Source organism: Helianthus annuus, chromosome 9, assembly GCF_002127325.2.
Source record: "Helianthus annuus cultivar XRQ/B chromosome 9, HanXRQr2.0-SUNRISE, whole genome shotgun sequence".
In the NCBI taxonomy this organism is placed as follows: domain Eukaryota; kingdom Viridiplantae; phylum Streptophyta; class Magnoliopsida; order Asterales; family Asteraceae; genus Helianthus; species Helianthus annuus.
In genome coordinates this window covers 36828520-36841603 of record NC_035441.2, presented here as the reverse complement: position 1 = coordinate 36841603, position 13084 = coordinate 36828520, and the positions used below count along the sequence as shown (strand labels likewise).

The following is a 13084-nucleotide window of genomic DNA, read 5'->3' as shown; positions in this document are numbered from 1 at the left end:
GCTACGTTTGGGATACAGAAGCACGCTGAATACTGGGAACTACTTAAAGTCAAAATTTTAGAAATCATTCAAGTTCTTGATTCATTGTATTTTGATTTCCCTGAGTCACACAAAGGGTAGTTATGACCAGATGAGGGATTATCAAATGAATATGTTAACTGCTTTAGTGTTGAACAAGAAATACAACTTCTCGCACATCATTTTTCATTATATGGTGGAGAATCTAGCGTCAGATGTTAGAGTTTGGAGATATCCACATTTTGTTCAAATGATGATTGATCGTGCTTATCCTGGTATTGACAGAGACATTAAGGATGATCTTCTTGTTCTAGCACACATGTCTAATATCTCGTTGAAGAACTTGGTCAAGTACCATCCTCATCATCCAGAGCCGGAGTTGGTGATTGAAAACTTCGGATTACTTAAAGATGCAAGTTATGTGGATCCTGATCCAGAAAGTCATCAAAACTGGAGAAATGAAGAAGAAATGAAAGAAGCATTGTATGCTGTGGAGTTGAAGATAATTCAGGGTTTCAAACCAACAAAGAATGAGTGGTATGTGAAGGAGTCTGGGCGCAGACGTAGACTTGTAACTCCTGTAGCTGAAGGTGAAGGTTCTTCTTCAAAGCCAAAGAAGAAACAAAAGAAGAAGGCTGAAACTGTGTTAGTTGATGAGTCTGAAGAAGAAGTTCCTGAGGTGAACACTGAAAAGGAACAAGAGGCGGCTAGTGTAGCACATATTGAAATTCATACAGAGTTGTTTACTGATAATGTTGACATTCCACAGAAGAAAGAGAAAGTGGTAGATGATGTTGAAGGTGACGATGTTGATAAAGACACTACTAGTTCTTCTAGTGGGTCTGTTTTTGAAGTAGTTGATGCAAGAGAGCGTGAAAGACGAATGAGAGAGGAGGTAGAAAAGGAGAAGTTACTCAGAAAGAGAAAGAGAGAAGAGAAAGAAGATGCACCTTATGAACCTTCTCCAGAACATGTTTCTGCATCACAGTCTACTCCTAAGAGTAAAAAGAAAGCTGGAGGTAGAAAGAAGGCTACTCCAAAGATAAAAGTGTCAAAGCGCCCTCAAAAGATCATGCAAACACAATCTACACCTCCACGTCAACAAACACCTCCACATCAACCAACACCTCCACAATCTTCAATACATCAATCACCACCTAGACAACCAACACCACAACAATCGCCAAAACAACCTACTCCTCCATCACATTCAACACCACCCAGATAACCTACTCCACAACGACAACCATCTCCTCTGTTTCCACCATCACCACCTCCATATCAAACATATTATTCTTCACAAAATCTTTTTGGCACACCTCCAATTGCTCAAACACAACTTGGTTCTTCAAGTAGAGGCCTTGCGATACCGCATGATAATCTGCTAGATGTTGATTTTGATTTTGCAAACAATTCTCAAGTCTTGAAGTTGCAAAAGAGAATTGATGAGGTGATAGCAGAAAACAAAAAGTTGGCGGATGAATGCAAAAGAATTGCTGAAAGAGAAAAGTCTCTTGCTGGTAAGGTGCAGAGATTAGAAGGTGAAAACAAAGTGTTGGAACTGAAGATTGAAGTTGATCAGACGGAAATTGATGTTTTGAAAGTTAGAGTGTCTGAGTTAGAAGAGGAGAAGAGTCGTCGAGAAAGTGAAAACGAGTACTATAAGTTGAAGAATAAAGAGCTTATGGCTGCTAAAGCGTTGCATGAACACAAGTTCTACATGCTGAATAGAATTGTGGAAAGCATGTTAGAAACAACAGTGGATCAGAAGTATGAAGAGTTGAAATTAGAAGATCTTCGTGCTGAACGTAAAGCAGAAGTAGAAAGGCAAATGAAAGATAAAGGTAAAGCTGTTGAAGGAAGTTCCGTAATGTCTATTGTGCCTTCAATGGTGATAGATAATCTAGTGCCTATATCCTCAGTTCCTGGTATAGTTGAAGAAGAAATTCAATCGCCAAAGTTAATTGGTGGCGAAGAAGAAGAGGATGATGGTGATGATGATGATGAAGAGTTTGTTTATTCTGCAAGCAGTCACAGTTCGAAAGGTGATGATGATGATGACGCTGCAGGAGGTTCTGGTGTGAGAGTTACTGAAGCTTCAAAAGAAAAAGTCGTTGAAGATCTGCTAAACGATACAGTTAATGAAGAAAGTGGGGAAGCTGAGAGAAAGGGGGAGTCGAGTAGGAATCAGATTGTCGAACATCATGAACCGTTGTTCTTATGTCTAGATGTGTATAGGGAGATGTTAAACGATGTAAATCCCGAGAATCCAATTGATCTTGAAGCTGATCTGGAATCTTTTGATATCACTAAACAGAAAGATTACAAGTATAACTATGTTGAGGATGCACATCAGTACGATAGGGTGGAAGTAGAGGATTGTTCTGATAATGAGGATGTCCCTGAAGATACATCAAAACTTCCGACGTTAATGGAGTTTTTCGCAGCAGAAAACAGAGAAGAGTTGCGTCAGAAAGTGACTGAAGCGGTGAATGAAAATGTGTTCGAGTGCTTGAGAAAAGAAGCTGAACAAGAAAGTCAATCAAATGTTGAGAGAGAAGATCATTCAAAATGGTTTAAAGACAGTCATGAAAGAATGTTCAAGAGGCCTTTGAAGTTTTTCCAACGTGATAGATCTATTTCTCTTGGTGATATCATCAGTTGGGGTTTTCTTCCTCAAGTCAACGCCTATGCAGTTAGAAGAGAATATGGTGTCCAATACTTTAAACGTTTATATGACATTATGTCATTACCATGGTGGGATGTCGATGAGTTATCTCAGGTGAGAACGTTGGAGTATCAGGTGAGACAGAATGATAAAGCTATGTGGGGATATATCAAGTACGAGACTCTAAGAGGTTATCTGAAATGGAAACCTCATCGTCCAAGACGGGTTGAAAGAGTAGATCCTGAAACTGGTGTAAGGGAAACTATTCTGAATGTAAAGCCTCCAAGAACCATGACGAAGATTCCTATGCCAGAAATGGAACAAGATTTTTACAAAGGGTTCATTGATTGGGTGTATAGCTGTCTTACAACTGAAGCTATCATTACATACAGAGCTGGTAGTGAGCTGAGATATATTCGTGTCTATGATCCGATGTGGCTGGTGAATTGTTCGGCAAAAGACATCGAATGCTTGTTTATTCACAAGATTCGTTATAAAGCAGAAGATAAAGATCAAGCTCAACAGTTCCAATGCGTTGTATCATTGTGCTTTCGAAAAGGAATCAATTCCGAAAGCAAGTGGAAATCGTCTTGGTGGGCATTGGATGAAAAGATGAAGAAGAAAGCTAAGCGTGAACGTGAAAATCGTAGGATGGAAGGGAAAAGAGGAAAGTTTTTGAAGAAACAACAGGAAGAAGAGAAGGCAGAGAATCGAAAGCGTGAAAAGATCAGAGTTGCATTAAGCAGGAAGCCTAAAGGGCATGAAGAACATTACAAAGCTGCTATCTGAAGACCAATTTTCAAGACAAAGACTGCGGCTTCATCCAAGGGGGAGTTTGTTGGTGCATAATGTCTAAAGCCTGCGTCTTTGTGAAGTTAGATTAACGTATATGGTCTAGATAGGTTATTTTGTAATAGCTCAGGGGTTAAAAGTGTAATTATATGAAAGTATTGTTGCTGGACCGCTTTTGTGACATTTGTCCACAAAAGCGACCCAAGCTGGATCGCTCATGTGGACATGTCACATGAGCGGTTCCAGAAATCTATAAATACCCCTGTGCTCCTTTCATTTGTAACGTTGTCTTGTGCTGTACGTCGAACTGCTGACCGTTTGGCAATCGTTATCAAGTGAAGTAAAAGTGATTAAAGTGTAGATCTCTCTGTTTTCTACTCCTTTCTATCAGTTTTATCATCGTATCATGCTGAAAATGTGTTTCCGCCACATTTTCAGTAAGCACTAGCTCTGATTGACTCATTAGTGTGGTCAAAACTGATCCTACACATATATTGGCATATTTGTTTCCACTTGTAATGAAATATACTAAATAATTAAGTAGCGGTGGCAAATATCATTAGAAACCTAATAATTAAACAAGATTACATCAAAATACATACATAATTTTGTTAAATCATAAGAACTAGAAGTCTTAATGCTTGAAACCTAATAATTAAACAAGATTACATCAAAGTGCATACTTTTTGGTCATCTTCGTTTTTTGATCGTCTTCGTTTAGTCTTCTTCTAGTGGGCTTGATATTCCCATTTCGACCTCTTCCTCGTGTATATCCGTTTCAACACCATTTTCATCTTCAAGTGACTCCACATGTTGAATCCGCTCCTCCGCATCCAAATAGTCCTTCAAGCAAATACACATTTCAACCGACTCGGTACAAAGCTTCGTCCTCCTTAATGAAATGACTCGGCCACTAAAAGAAAAGGCGGACTCCGAAGCTACCGTGGAAGCTTGGACACTTAGTAGATCACGAGCCATTGCGGCTAGAACCGGAAATTAGGGTTCCTTTTCTTTCCACCAAGCCAAAATGTCGAAATTATCGAATTCTTCTTCGGAAGTGACGAATGCTAAAAAATCCGATGCAATATATCTCATGAATTTGCTGGATCGAATTCATAAAGACCTAACTGATATAACGTATGGTAATATGGCCCAACACTTTGACTTAAATTTGGCCTTGCCTCTAATCCCATATCCAAATTGTGATCGTAGAACTCTTTCAAATTTAATTAATAGACCCAATATCAAATGCAATGTTTTTAGGACCGGACCGGAGGTCGACCTGGTCGCCTAACGGGGTCAAAGGTTGGACATGTCTGACCGGTTCGACCGGATTTAAGACCCGGATTACATCATAAAGTATATAAAATATTTATAATCACTTAGCCTTTGATGCTTCAAATGGTTCCTTCTTTTGTAGACGTATATCAAATATGCTTGAAATAACTAGTGGTAGGAGGTTTGGGTTTTCCAATAGATACTCAGGTTCAATTCTCACTTGGGTCATATTGGGGTGGATACAGGCAATGAAGTATTTGGACTAGGCCTTGTGTGAGGTTGTCAGTTTGATTCCCGAGCCCAACCGGGTTTTTGTCCCACCGTGTGTTACGCCAGAGAGTTCTGCTCATTTGGTTGCATAACGACTGTCAAGTGGCAGCCGACGGTATGGTTTCCCGGGGAACGCCCAAAAAAACCAAACTTTGAAACCAGCGTAGGCCCCGTTAAGACAACATAGTCTCGCCAAAGTGGGGCAACACGGGGGGTCTCTAATTTGGAAAGCGTGATAACCTTATACATGAAGTTCACCGTTCAAAAAAGAAAACAAGTCCATGATGAAGGGAAAATAGAAAGAGAGTTAAATAAGGGTGGAAAGGGTGCTCTGTCACGGCCCCCGTCCCGGTTTTACCCAGTCCAAGAGCCGCGGGACAGAAAAACCTATGGTATTTACTATTTGATTTGACAGCGGAAGTTTTAACAGGATCTTTAAACTTGAAAATGCCCGATTATTTTATTTCATAATCTGGGATGAACCCCGTAATTTACAATAGAGGAATTTCATGAGGAAATTCCCTGGTTTACAAAACATGTTTATTTATTTAACTGAGCCACCCTTCAAGCTTGATTAGTGCTCCGTAGCACTTTTCCTTGATGCATATGAGGTCGCCTAAAACATGTTTTAAAAATATTTTTGTCAGCGGGGAAATACTGGTGAGCCACTCAAAGTTAATAAAACGACACCTAGCTATCAATTACAGCATAAGAGCGATTACAATGGCTTTTATCTTATTTTTATCTGGCGCCGTGTCACACCCTGGTGATGATGGTCATACCACAATTGGGTCCTTTCACCCAACTAGTGATGATTATCACTGTTAGGTTTATGAACCTAACCATGAGAAATTAGTAATGTGCACAATACCCCACTTGCCAGTGATTCAAGATAACCACGACTTAATCCCTGTAATTATAACTTTGAAAATAATTTGAGGTATTGTAAAAATACTTTTGATAAAAGAGAATGACTCACATTGCAAGTTTAAACGGGCAGAGTTTAGCCTACTGATAAGCCTGATAACCTAATTTAAACAACAATGCATACGACTAGGTTAGTAACTTAATACAGCATTTACGATAACTCATGAGATACAAACCCTCACAACGAATGACAAAGTGCAATACTTAAACATCTATCGAATTCACGACGAATGACAAAGTATGGCCCTAATGTGGGCAACACTTAAACATCCATCGGATAGTTTCAATCAATTGGACATTGAATCGTAGCAGCGATCGAGTTAATACCATGTATCGTGGCAGCGTTTCAATACCTTAAAACTTCGAATTTAAGCAGTATACTTCGTTTTCGATTGAAATTTTCGAGCACATGTGAATGTCCCATTCACAGGCTACTTATAGCCAAAATTTGAGTTTTACGCGGCCCGCGTAAGACTTAATAAGAGCTTACGCGGCCCGCGTGGCCACCTAATATGCGTGTAGGGCTGGGTGTCACGAGTAGGTTTGCCAGATGTTCGACACGTGGCCCGGCATGCTTATCCGGTCAACCCTGCTTTGACGCTGCCCACGTAAGCCTAAGCTTACTCTTACGCGGCCCGCGTGAAACCCAGAAATCTTGATTTCTTGGTTTTTCATGCATGTTTGGGTTTCAGGGGTCCAGGTTTTCACTTACGAGTCTTTTAGGGACATTTTTGCAGTCCTTACATGCTCCCCACATGGGGAGTGGTAAACTCTCTAGCTAGTCAATCATTTTATGCCATGTCAGAGCATTCACATCCTATCCATCATTTTTTACCCTATAATTACACTAAAAACAACTACTTTTTCTCTATACTTTCAATTAAATAATATTATTTATACCTACATTATTACATTCTCTCAAACTTCCACTCACAAGCACTTTCAAAATATATTAAAAAATTATAGAAGGTTAACAGTGTCCCCTCAAGTATAAAGATGAACAATAACATTTTCTCTCTCCTCCACTCATAACCACTTTTTATACTTTATAATATGAAAACCCCTTCTCATAGATTTTAGTGGGTAGGATGTGAATGCTCTCAACTCCTTTCTCCACTCCCCCATTTTGTACTCAAACACTAGGGGTGTTTTACGTGAGGTCGAAGTCTCACTCAAAAATTGTCACACCCCCAAAATACCACCTAGGGAATGTCCCTGTTAGGCGTGTGACGTACCAATAACGAGCCACTAATTACATTGAACGCGTACAAGTTTCAAAATAAAATTCTTAATTATTAATGTTACATACCATCAACGAGTTTAAATGAAAACCAACATGTTCAGCGGAAGCAAATAGTAAACCAATGTTAAACTGTTTCAAAAACCAATGTATCATATCAAAAGTTCAATCACATGAATCCCTACAGTCGACCCATGACCACTCCAGCTACTCCAGACTGCAAGTTCCAATCCAAGACATCTAACAACCTACAAGCATGCAGACAAGTGTGTCAGACGACGCTGCTGAGTTCAAAGTTTTGTTACCGAGTTTAGTTTACCAGATACATGTATAAAACAGTTTATCACTTTGGTTTGATGTTGTTATTAACTCGATTACCGAAATGGCTACAAGATGTGTTTGCCCAACCCCAATGTCTCTATCAAAACATTGGTCATGCTTTAAGGAGATTAGTTCACGCCTGTCACACCCCCAAAATCCACACACGGAGTACCACCGCTTGGAGGCGTGACATGACCATGATCCAGCCATCAATCATATTGAACATAGCATAATATAAATAAGATAATTCGTAAAACCCAAATCAATACGATTGATGTTCTAAACCAAACATAGTATCAATAGCGGAAGCATGTAAGTAACCCAACATAGTTAATAGTTTTAAATGTCATAACAGTTCAACAAAGTAATCACGATCCTTGTCCACAATGACCGCGCCTCCAGTGCAAGCTCCATAAGTACCTAAGGTCCTGCAAGGCATGCAGTAGAGAGTCAACAACTAGTTGAGCGAGTTCACAGTTAACAGTTCAGTAATAGTGTAGTGAGAGTAGTAATACGTTCGTTCGTTATGTCATGTTTCGTAATAGTTTCCATCGCGGCCTCCCAGGCAGTATGCGATAATTAGGGGATAACTATCCCAAGTATTCTAGACTAGGTTTAATTGTATCGCGGACTACCAGGCAGGTGTGCGAAGATGTTAGTAAGTTTAGTTCGCGGCCTTCCAAAGGCAGGTGTGCGAAGTCAGTCATAATATCGCGGCCAACCCTTGGCAGGTGTGCGAAGATCAGTTCAACAAGTGTTACTAGTCTAGTCGTATCTTATCGTTCGGTTCTATCAGCTGAGTATGTACAATAATTCAACAAATCCCATTCCCACCCGGGAACCTCATGCCTTGGCTGTGTGAACTCACCTTGGTTTGCTCGGTATGCTATGTTACGCACTCACAAGTAATCAGTCAAGTCCTATTGTGTGCACGTGTAATAAATCAGTTCATGTTCATATTAATACGCAGGTAATTTATATCACAAAGCGTTTGGCAATTATCATCATGTATCACATACGATAGTGTTCTTGGTTAATACGTACAAGGTTATTCAGTAACACAATTAACAGGTTCGTCGTGTTTAACAAGATCATCATGCTTAACTAGATAACACGTTTTCGCAGAACTATTACACTTGTCGTGGTTAACACTTAACACCGTTAACATATGTAACAGGAATATCAACTTAACTGCACTAGTTAACTTAAAGGGTTAACAAGTAATTAGAGTTCACAACTTAGCAAAGATAATGTTTACATGATTAACTACGTTACATATTGAACAGGATTACGTGCATAAGATAGCAGAGGATCATGTTTAAGATTCAATGGTCGGACTTTAGCACATCACAAAAGTTAGATTCTATTCTTATCATTCATCATAGTTCGGACAACATAAGTGAGGGGGGGGGTTAAAAGTCGGACACGGGGTATGGGGGTTAAACTCGGACATGTGTGGGTGAGGGTCAAAAAGTCGGACCAAGCATGTGGGGGTCACAAGGGTCGGACCACCCCTCCTACAAACAAAACTCGGACCAAAGGTCCCCTTTGCACAAACAAAAAACGTCCAGACTATGTTTCTTATTAACAAAAGTCGGACTAGCATCATTTCAACAATTCGGACCAAGTGGTGCTTATTATAAAAACTCGGACTACCTTATCAGCATAACAAAACGTTCGGGCTCCCCCTTTTATTTATAAAAGTCGGATAGCCTTCATGTTAACAAACAATATCACAACCACCTAAATGCCCTAGTGGCCGACACCTAGCTACCATCGCCGAACATCATTGGACCGAAAAATCATCCCACTGATTGGACCCTTCCTTATTTTAATTGGTAAACAATCATGTGACTGAATTTTTGATGTAATATGTGAGGTGATTTAGTTTGATTGGACCCTAAATACATAACTAAATTCCCATTGGACCTCCAATATCAATTCCTACTATATATTCAAAGATGTAATCAACTATATAATTAGTTTGACGGTTTCATCATCATCATCCACGCGGTAAACGAGGCCACATATAATTCAAAATGCCAATATGGCCGACATTTGCCTGAACAATCACATTGTAGTGCACAATTCACTTTTGATAATGTGCCACTATTTTATTTATTTATTTTTTTGATTGAACCTCATCTAACTCAGCCGCTAAATCAGTCAATGGCACACAACAACTCCAACAAAATTTACCCACAACTTTAAACACATATACGCTGACAAGACACATGCAATATTAATACAATGGCCGACCAGGAGGTAATGGCTATCTAACTCTCACATGGCGTAACAACCACAAGCATGATTTAATCACAACAGTCGATGTTAGACATGTATGACTAGATCACATTATAATCAATTCGGTCAACAAGTTAAACAACACAAGGAACACTAACCGAGATCAAGAGGAGTATGATGATGGTGATCACGACGAGGGGGTTTTCTCCAGTTGCCGCACGATCTCAAGGAGAGAGTATGAGCTTTAGGGTTTTGTGATTTCGTCAAATACCAACTTAATGAGAGGATTATATTCAATGAATGTGAGCCGAGCCCAAAAACTCGAGTTTCGTTTGGGCCGAGGGCTAGCCCAAGATAATTTAAAGAGTGTTGTGCGACTCGGGGTGTATTGTGCAAATCGGGTATACATTGTGCGATCCACATATATTACGAGTATATACATAACACACTAAAATTCCATAACACTTATCACATAATTAAATTATAACATTTTATTGCAACAATCACAATAGTTAATCATATAGCACTCACACCGGTTACTTCAAAATGCATGAAAGGTTCGGAAATAAGAGTTGTCACATTATCCCCAACTTGAAAGAAATTTCGTCCCGAAATTTAGCATGCGGTTACTGAGGAAGCTAGGTAAGTTGTGTCGTTTACTGGTTTTCCTGGGGTGTCACAACGCCCGTCCTCCCCGGTACGGTGTGAGAGTGACAAACCTAATAGCGGTATCAACTAATAACCTCATTGCCTCCCTGGCAACTGTCGGTAGATGTAAGGGGTCTTATATGATAGAAACTGAGTAATAATAACAAACATCCCAATAAACTAGCGTTCCTCCCCGGAACGTTACTCGATATCCCTCCCCAGGATGCATGCTTGGAAAAAGAGCAGTGAACTCACCTTAGGTTTGCTCGGTAAGATTAAAGTACGTATTTTCCAGTTGGTTAATTAACCCCTATTGTGGTTATCAAAGTTAGTCAGTTACTTGCACACACACAATATATACGTACTTGCATATACCACACAGATTACGAATAAGTAACACGTATATTATAACACACATCATAGCAATCGATTGAGTGTAAAAGCAATACAAATTCATTTCACACCACATCACAATTTAACAAGTTGTATGTAACACCCCGAAAATATAAAACCTTATGTTAAAATTATAAAATTATAAATAAACGGAAATTTACTAACTAGAAACTTCTAACCTAGTTAGTTGATAGACTAGAAATAGCTCATGAAGGGTTAAAACCTACTAAACAATGTGTAGAACAAAGTAGAGGGGCCTGAATTGTCAAAAACTAAAACTTAAGTTACAATTAGTAACCAAACACCCAAAAACCTGGTGTTGGGTCGATCAAGAGAGAAGGGGGCGACCAGGGATATCTTCAAAACCCTAACTTGTCACAAAAGCTCAAATTGAAAGCCAAAATCAAGTCCAAATCGAAATCTAAACATAGATTAGTGATCCTCATCCTAAGAGGATTCCAAGGTATGTAAAAATTCATGTTAATTCTTCGTTTGAAATTCTCATGATTTTAGAAAATCAGAGAAATTATGTTGCATGTGTGTTTTTAGGTTTGATTGGAAGTGATGGGGTGTTTAGAGGTGAAACCTAACTGATTTCATGCTAAACATGACCAAATTAAGGAAAATTCCATGAACACCTTGAAGGTGGGTTGTGGGTTTTACATGAAGATGACGAACTCTAGGATTTTGAGTGGTTATTTTAGTGTAAATTGACCTTAGAAAATAGCTCCAGGAAGATATGATGTTTACATGATATATGATGGCTTAATTGAAGTTAAGTTAGCTAATTAGCAATCCATAAACATGAATAAGAATGATATAGAAATTCTGCCCTCATGATGTTTGTTGAAATGCCTCAAAGAAGGCTTGAAAACTGAATTGTTAAGTTTTAAACGCATAAATACGAAGTAAGACAAATGTGCGTTATATGTGTAAAACATGGAGTTCTAAACATAAAGTGCTTGAACTCTTTAGGGAAGGAAGCCGGGTCATCTAGCGGACAAACCGGTGTGGGTGCACGTTGAAGGGCTTACTTTAAAGGTATGTAACATGACTCGTTACATTATGTGAAATTAGATCGTTGTAGTTGATTATCAAAATTACTAGTTATTATGAATTGAAGCGATGGCATTGTTGCATTGAATACTTGGTTGATTAATGAATTAAACTCGTTGGTAGTTGTCATAAAGGAAGGAATTCCATAGACAAGCCAAACGGGTCAAATAATCAAGTAAAACATGATCTACAACTCGGAATATGATAGATTGTTGTATGTAGTTGGTTATATTATGACGTGCTAGAAATATCAGACTTTTATTACATTGATAATGCAGAATACTGAAATCCGAGAGTTGGGATTTTGGCTGAAATGCTTAAACCAAACAAAACATGAATTCCCAGGTGCTACCGTAAATTACGGTGTCACCGTAATTTACTGTAGAGATTAATGTTTTACGGTGGTTTTCTACTGACTTACGGTGGATCCAAGAATTTCCAGCACTCACCGTAACTTACGGTGGCACCGTAAGTTACGGTGGAGCCTGGAAAACTTATATGTTTTTGTTATTTTCAATGCGATGTTAAACCTTGAAATCCTATTATTTATAAATGTCAATACTAATGATTTATTGGTTGATCATAGGTAATTAAGTGGGTCACATGGATGGCGATCAAGTGTCTCGATGATGAACCGAACACTCCACTACGAAGCTTCCGCTATGTTTTGAGCTTGTTAATTAGTGGTTCTTTGGTTGTAATCAAATTCTTAAACGACTTAGTATGTTCTACCTTAGTCTTTAGTAGGCTAAGGTGTGTAATATTTTTGAAACTTATGTTAAGCTAACATATTTTAGTATAAAATAGTAATTAATTCTAGTATAAATACAAGGGTGTTATAAGTTGGTAATCAGAGCCTCAGGTTGCCAATAAGTGTTCGGTTCAAGCTTGATCGACCATCCGGTAGGAACTAATTTCTGTTAATAAATCTTATATTACGTAAAGAATGAGAAATGAACAAATATGCATGAAAAGAGCAAGTAAGCTCAATCAACAGCAAGAACGATCAAATCAAGTTGTGAACTTGATTGAATCAACAGCAAGAACGATCAAACCAAGTTGTGAACTTGATTGAATCAACAGCAAGAACGATTAAATCAAGTTGTGAACTTGATTGAATCAAAAGCAAGAACGACTAAATCAAGTTATGAACTTGATTGAATCAAACAAGAACAACATGTGTTATAAATGGAATGTTTTAACAACTTGTGTAAACATTTCAGAAACAA

At 38.7% G+C, this 13084-nt stretch overlaps 1 protein-coding gene across 1 annotated transcript; it reads left to right on the top strand.

The window, feature by feature from the left end:
* The first annotated feature begins 211 nt into the window (after nt 1-211).
* Nucleotides 212-3475, top strand: LOC118481699 (myb-like protein X). Its single transcript, XM_035976907.1, has 4 exons — nt 212-614; nt 837-1037; nt 1440-2009; nt 2088-3475. Exons 1-4 carry the CDS (start codon nt 212-214, stop codon nt 3473-3475), a joined length of 2562 nt encoding a protein of 853 aa, XP_035832800.1.
* Nucleotides 3476-13084: the final 9609 nt, after the last annotated feature.

Excerpts from the sequence above, each read along its gene's own strand:
- LOC118481699 (XM_035976907.1), top strand. The coding sequence starts at position 212 with ATGGTGGAGAATCTAGCGTCAGATGTTAGAGTTTGGAGATATCCACAT. Across the intron at positions 615-836 it reads TCCTGTAGCTGAAGGTGAAG|ACACTACTAGTTCTTCTAGT; the intron begins GTTCTTCTTCAA and ends ATGTTGATAAAG. Across the intron at positions 1,038-1,439 it reads GAGTAAAAAGAAAGCTGGAG|TCTTGAAGTTGCAAAAGAGA; the intron begins GTAGAAAGAAGG and ends ACAATTCTCAAG.